Source organism: Pristiophorus japonicus, chromosome 1 (assembly GCF_044704955.1).
Source record: "Pristiophorus japonicus isolate sPriJap1 chromosome 1, sPriJap1.hap1, whole genome shotgun sequence".
NCBI classification, from domain to species: domain Eukaryota; kingdom Metazoa; phylum Chordata; class Chondrichthyes; family Pristiophoridae; genus Pristiophorus; species Pristiophorus japonicus.
The window spans coordinates 150,810,891-150,825,730 of record NC_091977.1 but is presented as its reverse complement, the minus strand read 5'-3'; the positions used below and the strand labels follow the sequence as shown (position 1 = coordinate 150,825,730).

Here is a 14,840-nt window from a genome sequence, read left to right as displayed (position 1 = left end):
CAAGAAATGTGTGTGCAAAATTAAGGCACATGGTATTGGGGGTAATGTATTGACATGGATAGAGAACTGGTTGGCGTGCAGTGACTAGTGGGGTGCCGCAAGGTTCAGTGCTGGGACCCCAGCTATTTACAAGATACATTAATGATTTAGACGAAGGAATTGAATGTAATATCTCCAAGTTTGCAATTGACACTAAGCTGGGTGGCAGTGTGAGCTGTGAGGAGGATGCTAAGAGGCTGCAGGGTGACTTGGACAGGTTAGGTGAATTGGCAAATGCATGGCAGATGCAGTATAATGTGGATAAATGTGAGGTTATTCACTTCGGTGACAAAAATAGGAAGGCAGATTATTATCTGAATGGTGACAAGGAGAGATGCAATGAGACCTGGGTGTCATGGTACATCAGTCACTGAAGGTAGGCATGCAGGTACAGCAGACAGTAAAGAAAGCAAATGGCATGCTGGTCTTCATAGCAAGAGGATTTGAGTATTGGAGCAGGGAGGTCTTACTGCAGTTGTACAGGGCCTTGGTGAGACCACACCTTGAGTACTGTGTGCAGTTTTGGTCTCCTAACCTGAGGAAGGACTTGCTATCGAGGGAGTGCAGCGAAGGTTCACCAGACTAATTCCCGGGATGGCAGGACTGACATATGAAGAAAGACTGGATCGGCTAGGCTGAAACTCACTGGAATTTAGAAGAATGAGAGGGGATCTGAGAAACATATAAAATTATGACGGGATTGGACAGGTTAGATGCAGGAAGAATGTTTCCGATGTTGGGGAAGTCCAGAATCAGGGGTCACAGTCTAAGGATAAGAAGTAAGCCATTTAGGACCGAGGTGAGGAGAAATGTTTTCACCCAGAGAGTAGTGAACCTGTGGAATCCTCTACCACAGAAAGTTGTTGATTCCAGTGAGTTGGATATATTCAAGAGGGAGTTAGATGTGGCCCTTACGGCTAAGGGGATCAGGGGGTATGGAGAGAAGGCGGGAGTGGGGTATTGAAGTTGCATGATCAGCCATGATCATATTGAATAGCGGTGCAGGCTCGAAGGGCCGAATGGCCTACTCCTGCACCTATTTTCTATGTTTCTATGTCTATGTTAATGAAGGGTGTTCATGGAAAGCCCCCCCAAAGGAGTACAACAGAATATGGGATGAGATCGGGGAGGCCGTCTCCTCCACAAGTACCATGGTACACACTGGGGAAAGGTGTCGTAAGAAGTGGAACGACCTGCTGAGGGTAGCAAGAGTAAGTAGTGATTTTATTTATGTATCCCCCCATGTGCCATGTACCATGTAAATGTCGATTCAGTGTCACACAGATGATGTTATTATCCCGAGGTTACGGCGATGTATTTGTGCTTTCAGGCAATGACAAGAGGATCAACCCAGTGTTTTGATGTGTGTGTGTATGTGTGTGTGTGTGTGTGGTGTGTGTATGTGAACCTGTGTGTCTGCGATGTTAAATGGATTGAAGATTTTTACTTTCATTTACTTTACTTTCTGCAGAAGAAGCCATCTGCATTGGCAGCGGATCAGCGGTGTACGGGAGGAGGACCCCCCAACATAAGAACCCATGACGGAGATTGAGATCCATGTCCTGTCGATGGTCAGGGATAGCAACCGTGCCACCACCGGCGTTGGAGCTGACCCACCCACACAGGATGGTCAGTTCAATACAATCCCCAGTCTGTGTTGCGGTCCTGTAATGTCGTGTAATGTAACTAACTGTAATGTTGGCCTCATGTAATATAATGTTGGGCTCATGTAATGTTGGGCTCATGTGATGTACTGCAATGTTGGGGGCATGTAACACAATGCATATGTATATGAATTGTCTGTTTGTGATATGCAGTGATGGACAGTTAAATAAGACTGCGCTCCGTCACTGTACTCATGTAACCCTGACCATTCCCCTGGTGCCAAGAACTTTTAAATGTTGTTTTGTACTTCCAGACTCAGAGGATTCCGATCAGACCTCCGCAGAGAGACCAGACGACAGATTCACTGCCTCCACCTCTGGTATCACCCAGCCCTCTCCCAACTTCACCCCTGCCAGAGAAGAAGAGGAAGACGAAGAGGAAAAGCAGTTCATCCTGGAGCCACTGGACGTGAGGGTGGAGATGGAGGAGCATATAACAGTTCCATCCTGGCCAGCTAGAACATCCTCCACCACTGACTCTATATTCAGAGGATTCCCCCGTGGCTCCTCTGATTCTGCAGGACCAAGCAGTGCGCAGCAAGGCACCTCCAGCATTGTAGCATCTTTGCCGCAGCGACTGAGGTTGGTGCAGAAAATGTCCTTTGCTGCAAGACAGATAGGCGCGTACCAGGATATGGTGCATGTGTCGCAGGCCAGCATCGACACAGGATGAGAACTGCTCAAGGCCATGGCTACGATAGCCGGAAACATCACAGCGCTATCAGAACTACAGCTGGAGGATATGTCGCGTCTGATCACTGCGATGGAGTGAACCGCCGACTCTGTCGATGCTATGCGGCAATTGACAGGATCGGGACATGGCGAGGAATCCCCCCCCCCCATGCCATGGTAGTCGGGTCAACAGCACCTGAGGGTGGGGAGCTGCCAGCAGCTTCCAGCCTGAAGCTGTGCCTTCCGGATCACGAGCTTATCCTGAGGCTCATTCATTGCGCCTGCAATGTCTCACCCGGGGTGCGCTGTTGCACGCCGGCTTGGTACCACCATGAGGAGGTCTGGGCTCCGGGGCAGTGGGAAAGGGAAGGGCGGGAGTGAGAAAGGGGGGTGAGTCCGAAGGGTGGTGGAGTATGCGATCGAGGTAAAGGGCAGTAAAGGGTGCTTTGTTGTAGTCAAAGTTATAGTTATAAGTTTTACAAAGTTTTACAATTGTTGTATATTTTTTACATTTTTACATAAACGTTTCAATTGAATTTAAGCACTCTTCTATAGTGTCAAACTTTTGGGGTAACAGTCATCAGGGTCACAAAACTCAGCTCTTCACATTCAAGCAAAGCGTTCATTTATAAGCTGCTGACGTAACAATTTTACAGTGGCATACGCTCCGCGTGCCCTCCACTGTGGTGTTGGGGGGGTGGTGAGGTGCCATGGGTTCATCGCAAAGCTCCTCCTCATCCTCCTCCCCCTCATCTTCCTCCTCTGTCTCCTGCACTCTCTCCTCAGGTGGTCCTGCAGTCTCTTGTGCCAATTCCTGTCCCCGTATGATGACTAAATTATGCAACATGCAGCACACCACTGTGAACTGAGCAACCTGCTCAGGGTGGTATTACAGCCTGCCTCCCGAGTGGACCAAGCATCGAAAGGGCTGCTCCAGCAGTCCAATTGTCTTTTTGATAATATTACGTGTTGCTGTATAGCTCTGACTGTATTGTTGCTTGTCTTCTGTCTGAGGGGTCAAGAGCTAGGTGGCGAGGCCGTACCCTTTGTCCCCCAGCATCCACCATTTACCTTATGGCTCAGACTTCAACAGGTCAGACACAGTGCTCTCACACAAGATGTGCGCATCATGGATGCTCCCTGGAAAGTAGGCATTCACTGCCATTATGCGCTTCGTATAGCTGCACATTGAGGGAGTGAAATCCCTTATGGATTCGGTGCACCTCTGCCTCCTGTAATGGTGCTCGCAGGGCAATATTGGTACAGTCAACAGCACCCTGCACCTTGGGGAAACTGGCAATGCGTGCAAAACCCAAAGCCCTCTCACTCTGTGCCTCCCTGGTCATTCGCAAGTTTATAAATTTCATCCGGGGTGCATACAGTGCTTCGGTTACCTGTCGAATGCAGCAGCGATGAGTAGCGTGCTGAGAAATGCCGCATATGTCCCCAACTGATGCCTGAAAAGAGCCACATGCATAAAAGGAAAGTGCCGCAGTCACCTTCACCTCGACAGAGAGTGCAGTAATGTTGGTGGTACTGGGCTGCAGGTCTACCTTAATGAGCTGGCAAATTTCACTGATCACCTCTTTTCGGAAGCGCTGCCTTCAAACGCACTGTCGATCAGTCAGGTCCAAGTATGAGCGCTTCTCCCTGATAATTCTCCTCCTCCTCATCAGTCTGCGACCTCCTCCATTACCCTGATAATTCTGCTCAATAAACCTTCTCCCATCTGGATCCTGCATTAGACAAGTAGTCAGCAAGACAGGCTGAGATGGTACAGGCCCCATTCTTTTTAAATCTCCAGAATCTCCTCAAAGATCCTGAGATAAACTCAAATGATTTTGCAATGAAAAAAATATTAACTCAAATGCCTTCTATCTTAATAATGTACTAAGTACCAATACAAATCTTCCCACTGTAAAATCACTGTTCACCTCTGAAATACTGAGGTGCTGCTTTTGCTGACTATTCCCGATTTCAAAATGGCGGCACCGAGCACTACCGCCCATTCCCGTCCACTTAAGATCGAGTAAAATCACCTTCTCCAGGATGGTATGCAGCTCCGGTGGTATGTCGGAGGTATATCATGAAACTTGCGCCGCTCGGCGGTATGTCAATGATGAATCTTCCGCCGAGCAGTACGTCGGCGGTATGTACCTGTTTTTTGATGAAACTTGTATTTTTGGGCGGCTAGCGGGCGGTATGTCGTTGAATTTCAGGCCCATATAATGTGCTCAAGTTCTGGAGTAGGGCTTGAACTCATGACCTTCTAACTCAGAGGAGAAAGTGCTACCACTGAGCTAGGGTTGACACTGAAGGTAGAGTACACTAGAAATATTTACTCCTTTATCAAAATGTATTTTTTAAAGCAATTAAAAACAAACAACGCCGTTGCAGGACCTATGACTTGCTTTTACCCACCCCTGACTCTCTTTCTGGTGGTTCATTTATACATTGCCGAATTTCCAATATGTGCTTCTGGTGGGAAAGGCTCCCCAACAGCAGTATGGACTGGTAAAATTGCCTCTTATACATATACCTGTTTCGTCTTTTACGCTCTCTACTGGAATTTTCAGACTCACTGCCACTGGCACTGGTGTTTCCACGGGATCTGGACCTTTGATAAAAAAGATAATGTTATTTTACAATAATTAACTAATTATCAATCATATGTGATAGAGAATTCAAACAGGCTGTGAAAATTCACAGACCCCAAGTCAAAGTTGCTACGTGCAACTCAGCATGTTGCATTAAGTCATCAATCAACTTGACATTTTAGGACCTTTGGTAGCGAGCCAATTAAAGGTTAACAGACTATCAATTGAGCCAATAAGATCAAAGAAGGAGAGTTATTTTCTGTAAATTGAACCAGGTATAAAAACAGCCATTTTGGCCATGTGGTCTCAGAAGGACAAAGGCCTGGCTTAAAGCCAAGAGCTTGTTGCTGCTGCCAGAATAAAGTTACATTAAAACTACAATCGGAGTTCGTATTTCATTGGAAATTAAGAGATCTAACAATTTTGGCGTCACGAACACGATCGCTGAGGGAAGAAACTGAATTTTGGACATCGGACCTATATACTGAGGTAAGGATTCCTCTTTATAAAAGTCCTCGGTCAAAAGTCTAAATTCGCCTCTCCTTCTACGCGATTCCGAAAGCCTCCGGTTTGCGAATCCTCCAGTTGGTAGTTGGCTCGAGGACCCATAGACGTCTAACTTCGGCAGTGTATTCGTTAATTAATCACCGACCCACTGATCGGCTGGAAAGCCTACGACTCGAGACCCCAGTAAAGAAATCAGTATTATAGCAGCAAGAGATAAGAGCAAAGAATTGTCTACAACTGTTAATGGTGGGCAGGCACCACCTGAGGTTTTGATAGATGAAATCCTCCAACAGTTGAAAGAATACATAGAGCAACAATTCAACTTATCTAAAACCTGTATTAAGATCGAACAAAAGTACGGAACCTCCAAAGGACAATGGTCCTTGGACGAGATTAAAAGGGTCTGGGGAAAAACGACCCGTATGAAAAATAAAGAGCAAACTAGATGGTCCCAATACGTTATGGGACAGATCCGAAAGCGGAATGAAATTATAATGCGTTCCCAACATGATCGAGAACTGACCAGTACAAAGGACCAATTGCAAGCTGTTTGTGCACAGCTGCGACAGACAAGACTTGAACTTGAAAAGTCGGAAGCGGAAGTTAAAGATCTTAAAGGTGAAATTAAAGAATGGAAAAAATCATGAGGTCAAGAGACAGTAATAGGAAAAGGAAAATGTATCAGTCAATTCCCAGGGTACCCATGTTTGGATAAATTAAAAGCGCAAACCCGAAGACACGACCGAGGAACAGATACGGATTCTGAATCCTCTGACGATATAGGGTCGGAGGATGAAGAATTAGGGGTGCGCTTTGCCCCGTTTAAATAAAGACAAGTTGTAGTCAAATCAGAAGAGACTGCGGAACCAAAAAAACGAGGAAAGGGGTGGATGCAGAATACTTATTTCATGATCCGGCAGACCCAGAGAAAATTGATAAATGGTCCAAGGAATTGCCCAATCCAAAGAAAGGGGGAGTGAAAACGTGGGACCAATTGGACCGCTTAAGAAATATATATCAACTTCATCCCTGGGACGGAGTGCAAATTTTGACCATAATGGTGCCAAAAACACAGGGAAGAAAATTGCACGACAAGGTAGAAGAAGCTTTGGGGCAGGATGAGCAAGAATTAAACGCAGAATGGAAGGCGATTAAACACTGGCTGCAAGCCTTCAGTCCAGCTAAGACAGACTGGGGAAAAATTGCAGCCTGCCAACAGAAAGGAACAGAGGAGGTCCTGGAGTATGACGAGCGGTTTAGATGCACGTGGCTAGAACATTCGGGTATGAATAATACAGATGAGGAAATGGATGAACAAGTGTTTGGACCCCTGAAATCAGCTTTCATGGCAGGTCTAAAGCCAGAACTGTCCAAAATGCTTAAGCTAGTGTTACCGGACTGGGAAGGTAGAGGAACTACCTTTGCAGCATTGGTGGATCGATGTAACCAATTAGATCGGGATATGGGAGCTAAAGTCCGAGCTCTGCAGGCTGTGGGATGGAAATCCCAGGATTCCGATAAACAGTCATTAGGAAAATTACCCGGAAAATGTCATTATTGTGGGAAAGGTGGAAACTGGGCCAAGACGTGCAGGGCAAAACAGCAAGGTCGTGGTCGGGGAAGAGGACGTAGCCAGGGATACAATTCAGCCAACAAACCAGGCTTGTCACAAGATAATGATCTAATAGAAGCATTTAAGCGACTGACAATACAACAACAGGAGTTACTTGGGATAGCAAAAAATGATTAGAGCCCACCCTAGCCCCCCTCCTCGTACCAATACAACAGAGGGGAGATGGGCTATATAGAACTGAGGGTGGGCGATAAGGATGTGGACTGTCTTTTAGACACGGGGTGGAATTGACATGCTTACCCCTACAATATGGAGACTTTTTGCCGTTGGATGGTAGGGCACGTACAGCCTATGGAGTTGGGGGCCATAAAATGGAAATTAAATGGACAACACCAGTACTTATAGGGCTGGGTCCACATGAACTAATCACGCCGGTCTGGATAGGCCCAGTAGATCAACCCCTTTTGGGAATGGACGTTCTAATCCAAGTAGATTCATCGTTGCATTTTGAGGATGGTCGGGTGACATGGTCAATTAGAACTTTGAAGAAAGAAGAATTGAAAGAACACCCGATATGGGCTAAAGATAAGAATGATTATGGCCTACTCCAGATGGAGCCTGCGTCATTTACCGGGACCAAGCCTCCATGCACTAAACAGTATCCATCAGTCCAACTGCCATCATGGGAATCTTACCGGTTATTCAGCAATTGAAGAAACAAGTGGTGCTTATTAAAACGCATACCTCCTCCAATAGCCCCGTGTGGCCGGTACAGAAATCTAATGAGACTTGGTGTTTGACTGTCGATTATAGGAAAGCTAACCAGTGTATTGATCAAAAATCTCCTTTGGTCGCAGATCCCTCCACCATTTTTAATGCCCTCAAACCGGAACATAAATATTTCTCGGTTATAGATATGGCCAACGGATTTTGGTCGGTGCCTCTGGCACCGGAGGTTCGACAGTGGTTTGCTTTCACGGTCCAAGGACAACAGTATACTCGGACCCGGTTACCGCAGGGTTTCCACAACAGCCCTACGGTATTGCACATGGCTTTACAAAGCCATTTGTGAGAATTACCTCCCCTGTCATCCACAGTCATCCAATATGTAGACGATATCCTGCTAGCTTCAAACACGGAAGAACAGCATGAACAAGATTTACGAGCTTTGCTGGACCACCATTGGCTGAAAGGACATAAAGCCAGCATCGACAAAGCACAAATATCCCAAGAAGAGGTTGTATATCTGGGACAAAAGATTTCACAAGGAAAGAGAGAACTTACCCAGGATAGAACTGCAGCCATTCGGGCTGCTGAAAAACCCACCACTATTCAGGAACTAAGGTCTTTTTTGGGATTGTGTAACTTTAACAGAAATTGGATTGACTCCTTCACACAGCTTGGTCATCCATTGAATGATATCTTAAAGGGAAAACGTGCCTCTAAAGAAGCCATCACCCTCACTAAGGAACAGCAAGAGTCCTTCCTGAGTTTGAAAAAGGCTTTGTGTTCGGCACCGGCTCTGGGAATCCCTGACAGTGGTAAGCCATTTACCCTGTTTGTCCATGAGAAAGAAGGATACATGACAGCTATACTGACACAAGAACATGGGGATCGGCAAAGACTTTTTGGCTATTATTCGGCAAAACTGGATGCGGTAGCACTCGGCTGGGGAAGTTGCCTAAGGGCCGTGGAAGCTACATGTCGAGCGGTAATGACCACTGCGGGTCTAGTCCTCAACCAAAAGCTGATTGTCAAGTGTCCCCACACCGTACACGCTTTGCTGTCTATGACTAGAATGTCTCAGGTGACGGCAGCTAGATGGACCCGCTGGACAGCAGTTTTGGAAACTCCTAATCTCCATATCGTCCGGGCCAGCCCGGTTAATCCTGCAACTATGCTCCCGATGTCAGAATCGAGGGAGCAAGAGGGGGGAGAATGTGAAGAGCATGACTGCGTGGAGATTTTAAAAGAAACAGAAGAAGCAGCCTTAGCAGCAGAGGAGCCTCTGCACAACCCAGACCTCATCCTGTTTACAGATCGTTCCTCCTTTGTTGACAATGGTACCAGAAAAGCAGGATGGACAGTTACAACCTTATATGAGGTAGTGGCAAAAGGATGTTTACCCTCAGGAACGTCAGCACAACAGGCCGAGTTATGGGCCCTGTCAGAAGCATGTCGTATAGCAAAAGGACAGACAGCTAATGTCTACACAGATTCGCGTTATGCTTTTGGAGTCGCTCACGACTTTGGTCTGTTATAGCGGAAAAGGGGATTTCTTACTGCTGCTGGTACACCTATCCGAAATGGAAAAGAAGTCCGAGACTTACTAGAGGCCATACAATTACCTCAGGAAGTGTCCATCCTGAAGTATAAGGCCCATACCAAGGAAAATACCACGGAAGCACAGGGAAATGCCCTAGCCGACCAGGCAGCTAAAGACACAGAGCGTTCCCCCACAAGAACCAACATAGATGTGCAGATTGAAAGCACTCAGGACTCTGACACGAGACCTTCAAACAATGCAAGGCGAGTGCTCCCGAGAGGAAAAATGGACATGGATTGAGGCAGGAATTAAGCTATGTGAAGATGGTGTCTGGAGACAAAGAGTTACCGACAAGCCAGTCGCGCAACAAGCGCTTATGCCTTTTTTAGCCCAACAGATCCACTCGTGGGGACACTTGGCCTCACAACAGATGACGGCACGGTTCCAGAAAAGCTGGTGGGGTCGGGGATTTAAAAAACATGCCCAGCTGGTAGCAGACCGCTGTGTGGTCTGCCAGAAAAGTAATTCTGGACCCATCACGGTAATGCCCCAAGTGAGGCCCCCTGCCCCTGTCGGACCATTCCAGCATCTGCAGGTTGATTATATATCTCTTCCTTCATGCCAAGGATACACTAACATTCTTGTCATGGTCGACAGATTCTCTTGATAGGTAGAAGCTGTCCCAACTAAAAGAGCCACAGTCAATCACACTGCAAAGGTCTTGTGTAAGGATTACATTCTCCGATGGGGAGTCCCGAGTAGCATTGACTCATATCAGGGAACCCACTTCACAGGTGCTGTCTGCCAAGAAGTCTGTAGGTTACTAAACCTTACGTGGGATTTACACTGTCCTTATCATCCACAATCATCAGGACAAGTAGAGCGAATGAATCGAACTCTGAAACAACAGCTTGCCAAATATCACCAAGAAGGAACACCATGGCCCCAGGCACTACCAATAGTGCTATGTAGCAATAGGGCAACCCCGAACAGAACTACAGGTCTAAGCCCATTTGAAATTATAACAGGAAGACCCATGTCGCTGCCAGGAACTGTTGATTTAAGGAAAGCTGATGTTCACTTAATGAATGACACTTTGTTATCATACTGTCAGAACCTAACCAATGCTATTAGTTCTGTTTCCCGACAGGTATCGGCAGCTTGGGGTAATCCACTCGAAGGAGGACACGACATCATCCCGGGAGTCTGGGTGTATGTGAAAAAGTTGCATAAAGAACCTTTGGGTGCCAAGTGGGAGGGACCTTATCAAGTGTTATTGACCACCCAGGCAGCTGTTAAAGTCCAAGGAAAGAAAGCCTGGATCCACGCTTCACACGTTAAACGAGCACCCGTAACTGAAGCTGAAATCTAATAAGGACAATTACTTTTTGCCAAAATGTATAAATTTACTGTATTACTGACTGTAGGTATTCTAGGCATAGGCCTACTTCTTACTAGCCGACCCTCTGCACCAAAGGGAAATAGTAGAGTACCAAGGGAATTACATGTAAATACATTTTTATATATATCATACATTTTTATGCCAAACAAGGTAACATTTCTAGTTGTTGGGTATGTGCGCATATTCCTATTCACTCAAAGGGAAGGATTCCCTTGAGGCCAGTTCCCTTGAATATCTCGGTAATGGCTGAGTGGATAATTAATCAAAACAAAACAGGCAATGCGTTTCAGGATACGGAAAACTGGGCACGTAAATGGAAGTCAGTAGATTACAATCTGACTACCTTTGAAGGGGGATACCAACCGTGGTACAATAATTCCAATGGCCCCCATTTTTTGTTATCACTAATACAACGGGAATAGGAAGACTGGGGGAATCGGTCTGTCTGATTAGAAACATCAAAGGAGGCCAAAATATGGGATATAGTAACTGCTCCCGGAATTATAATATAATCAAGCCACGGAACCGTCCAAACTGGGCCGATGTGGGAATTCTTAACGTAACGGAGATTCTGAATAAAACAGATGGAAAAGCCTGGACAGACCCCGGAGTGTTGCTGACAAAGAAACAGCTAACATTCATTGCCTATAATGGCACCTATTGGGTATGTGGCCACAAGGTCTACCCTTGGCTGCCCCAGAATTGGACGGGATCCTGCTATTTAGCCTACATTGTGCAATATATGTATCATATAGAGTCACTGTCGGAACATTTACACCGTCCTAAAAGAGCTATCACAGAAACAGAGAGGTTCTTTGCCATTCTGATCCCAGGGTATGGGACCGCCAGACTGGCAAGGGAATCCATTAACATGGCATCCATCGTGGAACAGGTAGCCAATGATACATCAGAGGCCCTAGTTAAAATCAATGCAGAAATGGTAGCAATCCGCACAGTAGCCCTACAGAATAGACTGGCCCTTGATTACATCCTGGCTGAAAAGGGAGGTACTTGCGCCTTACTCAGAACTGAGTGTTGCACATATATCCCAGATAGTTCCGAAGAAATTATCCACTTTGTGGAGCATATCCAAAAGGAGGTAGAAAAACTTAAGCAACCTCCATCATTCACTTTGTGGAGCGGAGCCACTGAATGGCTAGGTTCAATAGGAACTTCATTGGTGGAAGGTTTAATTCTATTCGTTGTAATTATTTTACTTTTATATTGTTTGTTTATGTTGATTAAATGTTGTTGCAACCAGGCGGCTGTAGCTGCTGTCCCGCAGGTGAGACACCTTGCAGGTCACAGCAGACCGTCTGTACGTGGCACAGGGGTATGTTATGCTTAAGGGAAGGTTGTTTACTGGTTGAATTAAGATATTGATTTGGATTAAATTGGAATAAGGTTAATTAACCTGCTAAAACCAGACTTCCATTGTGGCCACGATGGAACTCGGGTTGGTGTAAATTTGTGTGGAAGTTACTAGTCCGGACATGTGGGGAAACACATCAACAAATTTTAGAAGAAAACTCTATTAACATGTATGAAATTATTTATGTTTAACCAGTGAAAGCTGATGTTTTATGATTCAGTTTGTGAAAGAATCAAAGGGGGGATTGATAGAGAATTCAAACAGGCTGCATTCAGACAGGCTGTGAAAATTCACAGATCCCAAGTCAAAGTTGCTACGTGCAACTCCGCATGTTGCATTAAGTCATCAATCAACTTGACATTTTAGGACCTCTGGTTGCGAGCCAATTAAAGGTTAACAGACTATCAATTGAGCCAATAAGGTCAAAGAAGGCGAGTTCTTTTCTGTAAACTGATCAGGTATATGAACAGCCATTTTGGCGATGTGGTATCAGAAGGACAAAGGCCTGGCTTAAAGCCAAGAGCTTGTTGCTGCTGCCAGATTAAAGTTACATTAAAACTATAATCGGAGTTCGTATTTCATTGGAAATTAAGAGATCTAACAATTTGTCACAATAATGGCCATGATTTTGCATTAAGAATAACGGTGGGACTGTCATTATTGTTATTAATTAAGGAAAGCCAGCACGGATTTGTTAAAGGCAAATTGTGTTTCACTAACCTGATTTGAGTTTTTTGATGAGGTAACAGAGGATTGATGAGGGCAATGCGGTAGGTGTGGTGTACAGGGACTTCCAAAAGGCTTTTGATAAAGTGTCACATGATGGGCTTCAACTTTGCTGGCAAGCCTATTGAATAAAAGGGGCAGTGGCAGCATGGATATGAAATTGGCTAAATGACGGGAAACAGAGAGTTGTGGTGAACGGTTGTTTTGCAGACTGGAGGAAGATATACTGTGGTGTTCCCCAGGGGTCAGTACAAGGGCCACTGCTTTCCTTGATGTATATTAATGACTTGGACTTGGGTGTACCAGACACAATTTCAAAATTTGCAGATGACACAAAATTTGGAAATATAGTGAACAGTGAGGAGGATAATGATAAACTTCAAAAGGACATAAACAGTTGGTGGATTGGGCGGACATGTGACAGATGAACTTTAACACAGAAAAGTGCGAAGTGATACATTTTGGTAGGAAGAACAAGGAGAGGCAATATAAACTAAAGCATACAATTCTAAAGAGGGTGCAGGAACAGCAAGATCATTGTGCAAAAATTTTTGAAGATAGCAAGGCAGGTTGAGAAAACAGTTAAAAAAGCTTACGGGATCCTGGGCTTCATAATAGAGGCAGAGAGTACAAAAGCAAGGATGTTCTGATGGACCTTTATAAAACACTGGTTCGGCGTCAACTGGAGTATTTTGTCCAATTCTGGGCACCACACTTTCGGAAGGATGTGAAGGCCTTAGAGAAGGTGCAAAAAAGATTTGCAAGAATGGTTCCAGGGATGAGGAACTTCAGTTACATGGATAGACTGGAGAAGTTGGGGCCGTTCTCCTTAGAGCAGAGAAGGTTAAGTAGAGATTTGATAGAGGTATTCAAAATCATGAGGGGTCTGGATAGAGTAAATAGAGAGAAACTGTTCCCATTGGCCGAAGGGTCACGAACCAGAGGACATAGATTTAAGGCGATTGGCAGAAGAACCAAAGTTGACATGAGGTTAGGATCTGGAATACACTGCCTGAAAGGTTGGTGGATGCAGATTTAATTGTGGCTTTCAAAAGAGAATTGGATAAGTACTTGATGGAAAGAAATTTGCAGGGCTATGGGGAATGGGTGGGGGAGTGGGACTAGATGAAGTTCTTTTGCAGAGAGCACGGGCTTGACAGACCGAAGGACCTCCTTCTGTGCTGTAACCATTCTATGATCCTATGATATGGAGTAAATCGGACAACAATTTCCAGAGTCCGCACATGTGCATGTTAAATGCAGAAAGCCAGATGTTGCTGTCCGATTTGCCCTGCGCCTCCACAATTTGTGCGACACTAGTACTTTGGCGACAGACTTGGCATTGAAATCCATGTAAGGGCATGAAATTGCTGTACTTACCCATTAGTTAACCACTAAGCACGTCAGAAAAAGTTAGGACTGTTGTGTTCAAGTATAAATTAATTTTTAACGGTGTGATAAGTCTTAATTACTACCAAACAACCTCTCTGGTCCTGAAATTTTAATTTTGTAAGTGTCACATCTCATTCCTCCAGAATTTAATTACTGTTGGAGATTTTTTTTAAATTAAAATACTTTTTAAAAAAAAACATTTTCTTCGTCTCTTATCTCTCTCTCTTAATCCCATCTTTTGTTCCCTCTGTACTTGATTTTACAATGAATTAAATATTCTAATTCATACTTCGAATTTATACTTCCTGGTTTAGACGATGTTTGTCTCAGTGAGAATTCTTCACTCTGATTGGTTGAAGAGCCACGCTGTTGCTTGACCTGCTCACACATGGCAAAGATCCCCTGTAGAGGGTATTGCGCTAGAAATTATCTCTAGGAGCCATAAGTTGCCACTCAAAAGCCTGTGAGCAGCTGTAAGCACAATGACTGGCTGCTGACCGCAAAATCCTGGCCAAAGTGTTTTTGAATACAGAAGGAATTAGAAGAGAACACAGAGAAAATTGTAGATAGATCTTTCCATATAAAGGATTTCGTCATTATACTGGATTTTCGATTGTCTAACACCCCAGT

General features: G+C 45.1%; 1 protein-coding gene across 1 annotated transcript in view; it reads right to left on the bottom strand.

The window, feature by feature from the left end:
* epb41l4a (erythrocyte membrane protein band 4.1 like 4A) overlaps positions 1-14,840 on the bottom strand; it is a 524,857-nt gene that overhangs the window by 89,754 nt on the left and 420,263 nt on the right. Inside the window, exon 18 of the mRNA XM_070864703.1 lies at positions 4,915-4,992. Within this exon, the coding sequence (XP_070720804.1) occupies positions 4,915-4,992 (78 nt within the window). The remainder of the gene's footprint in view (positions 1-4,914; positions 4,993-14,840) is intronic.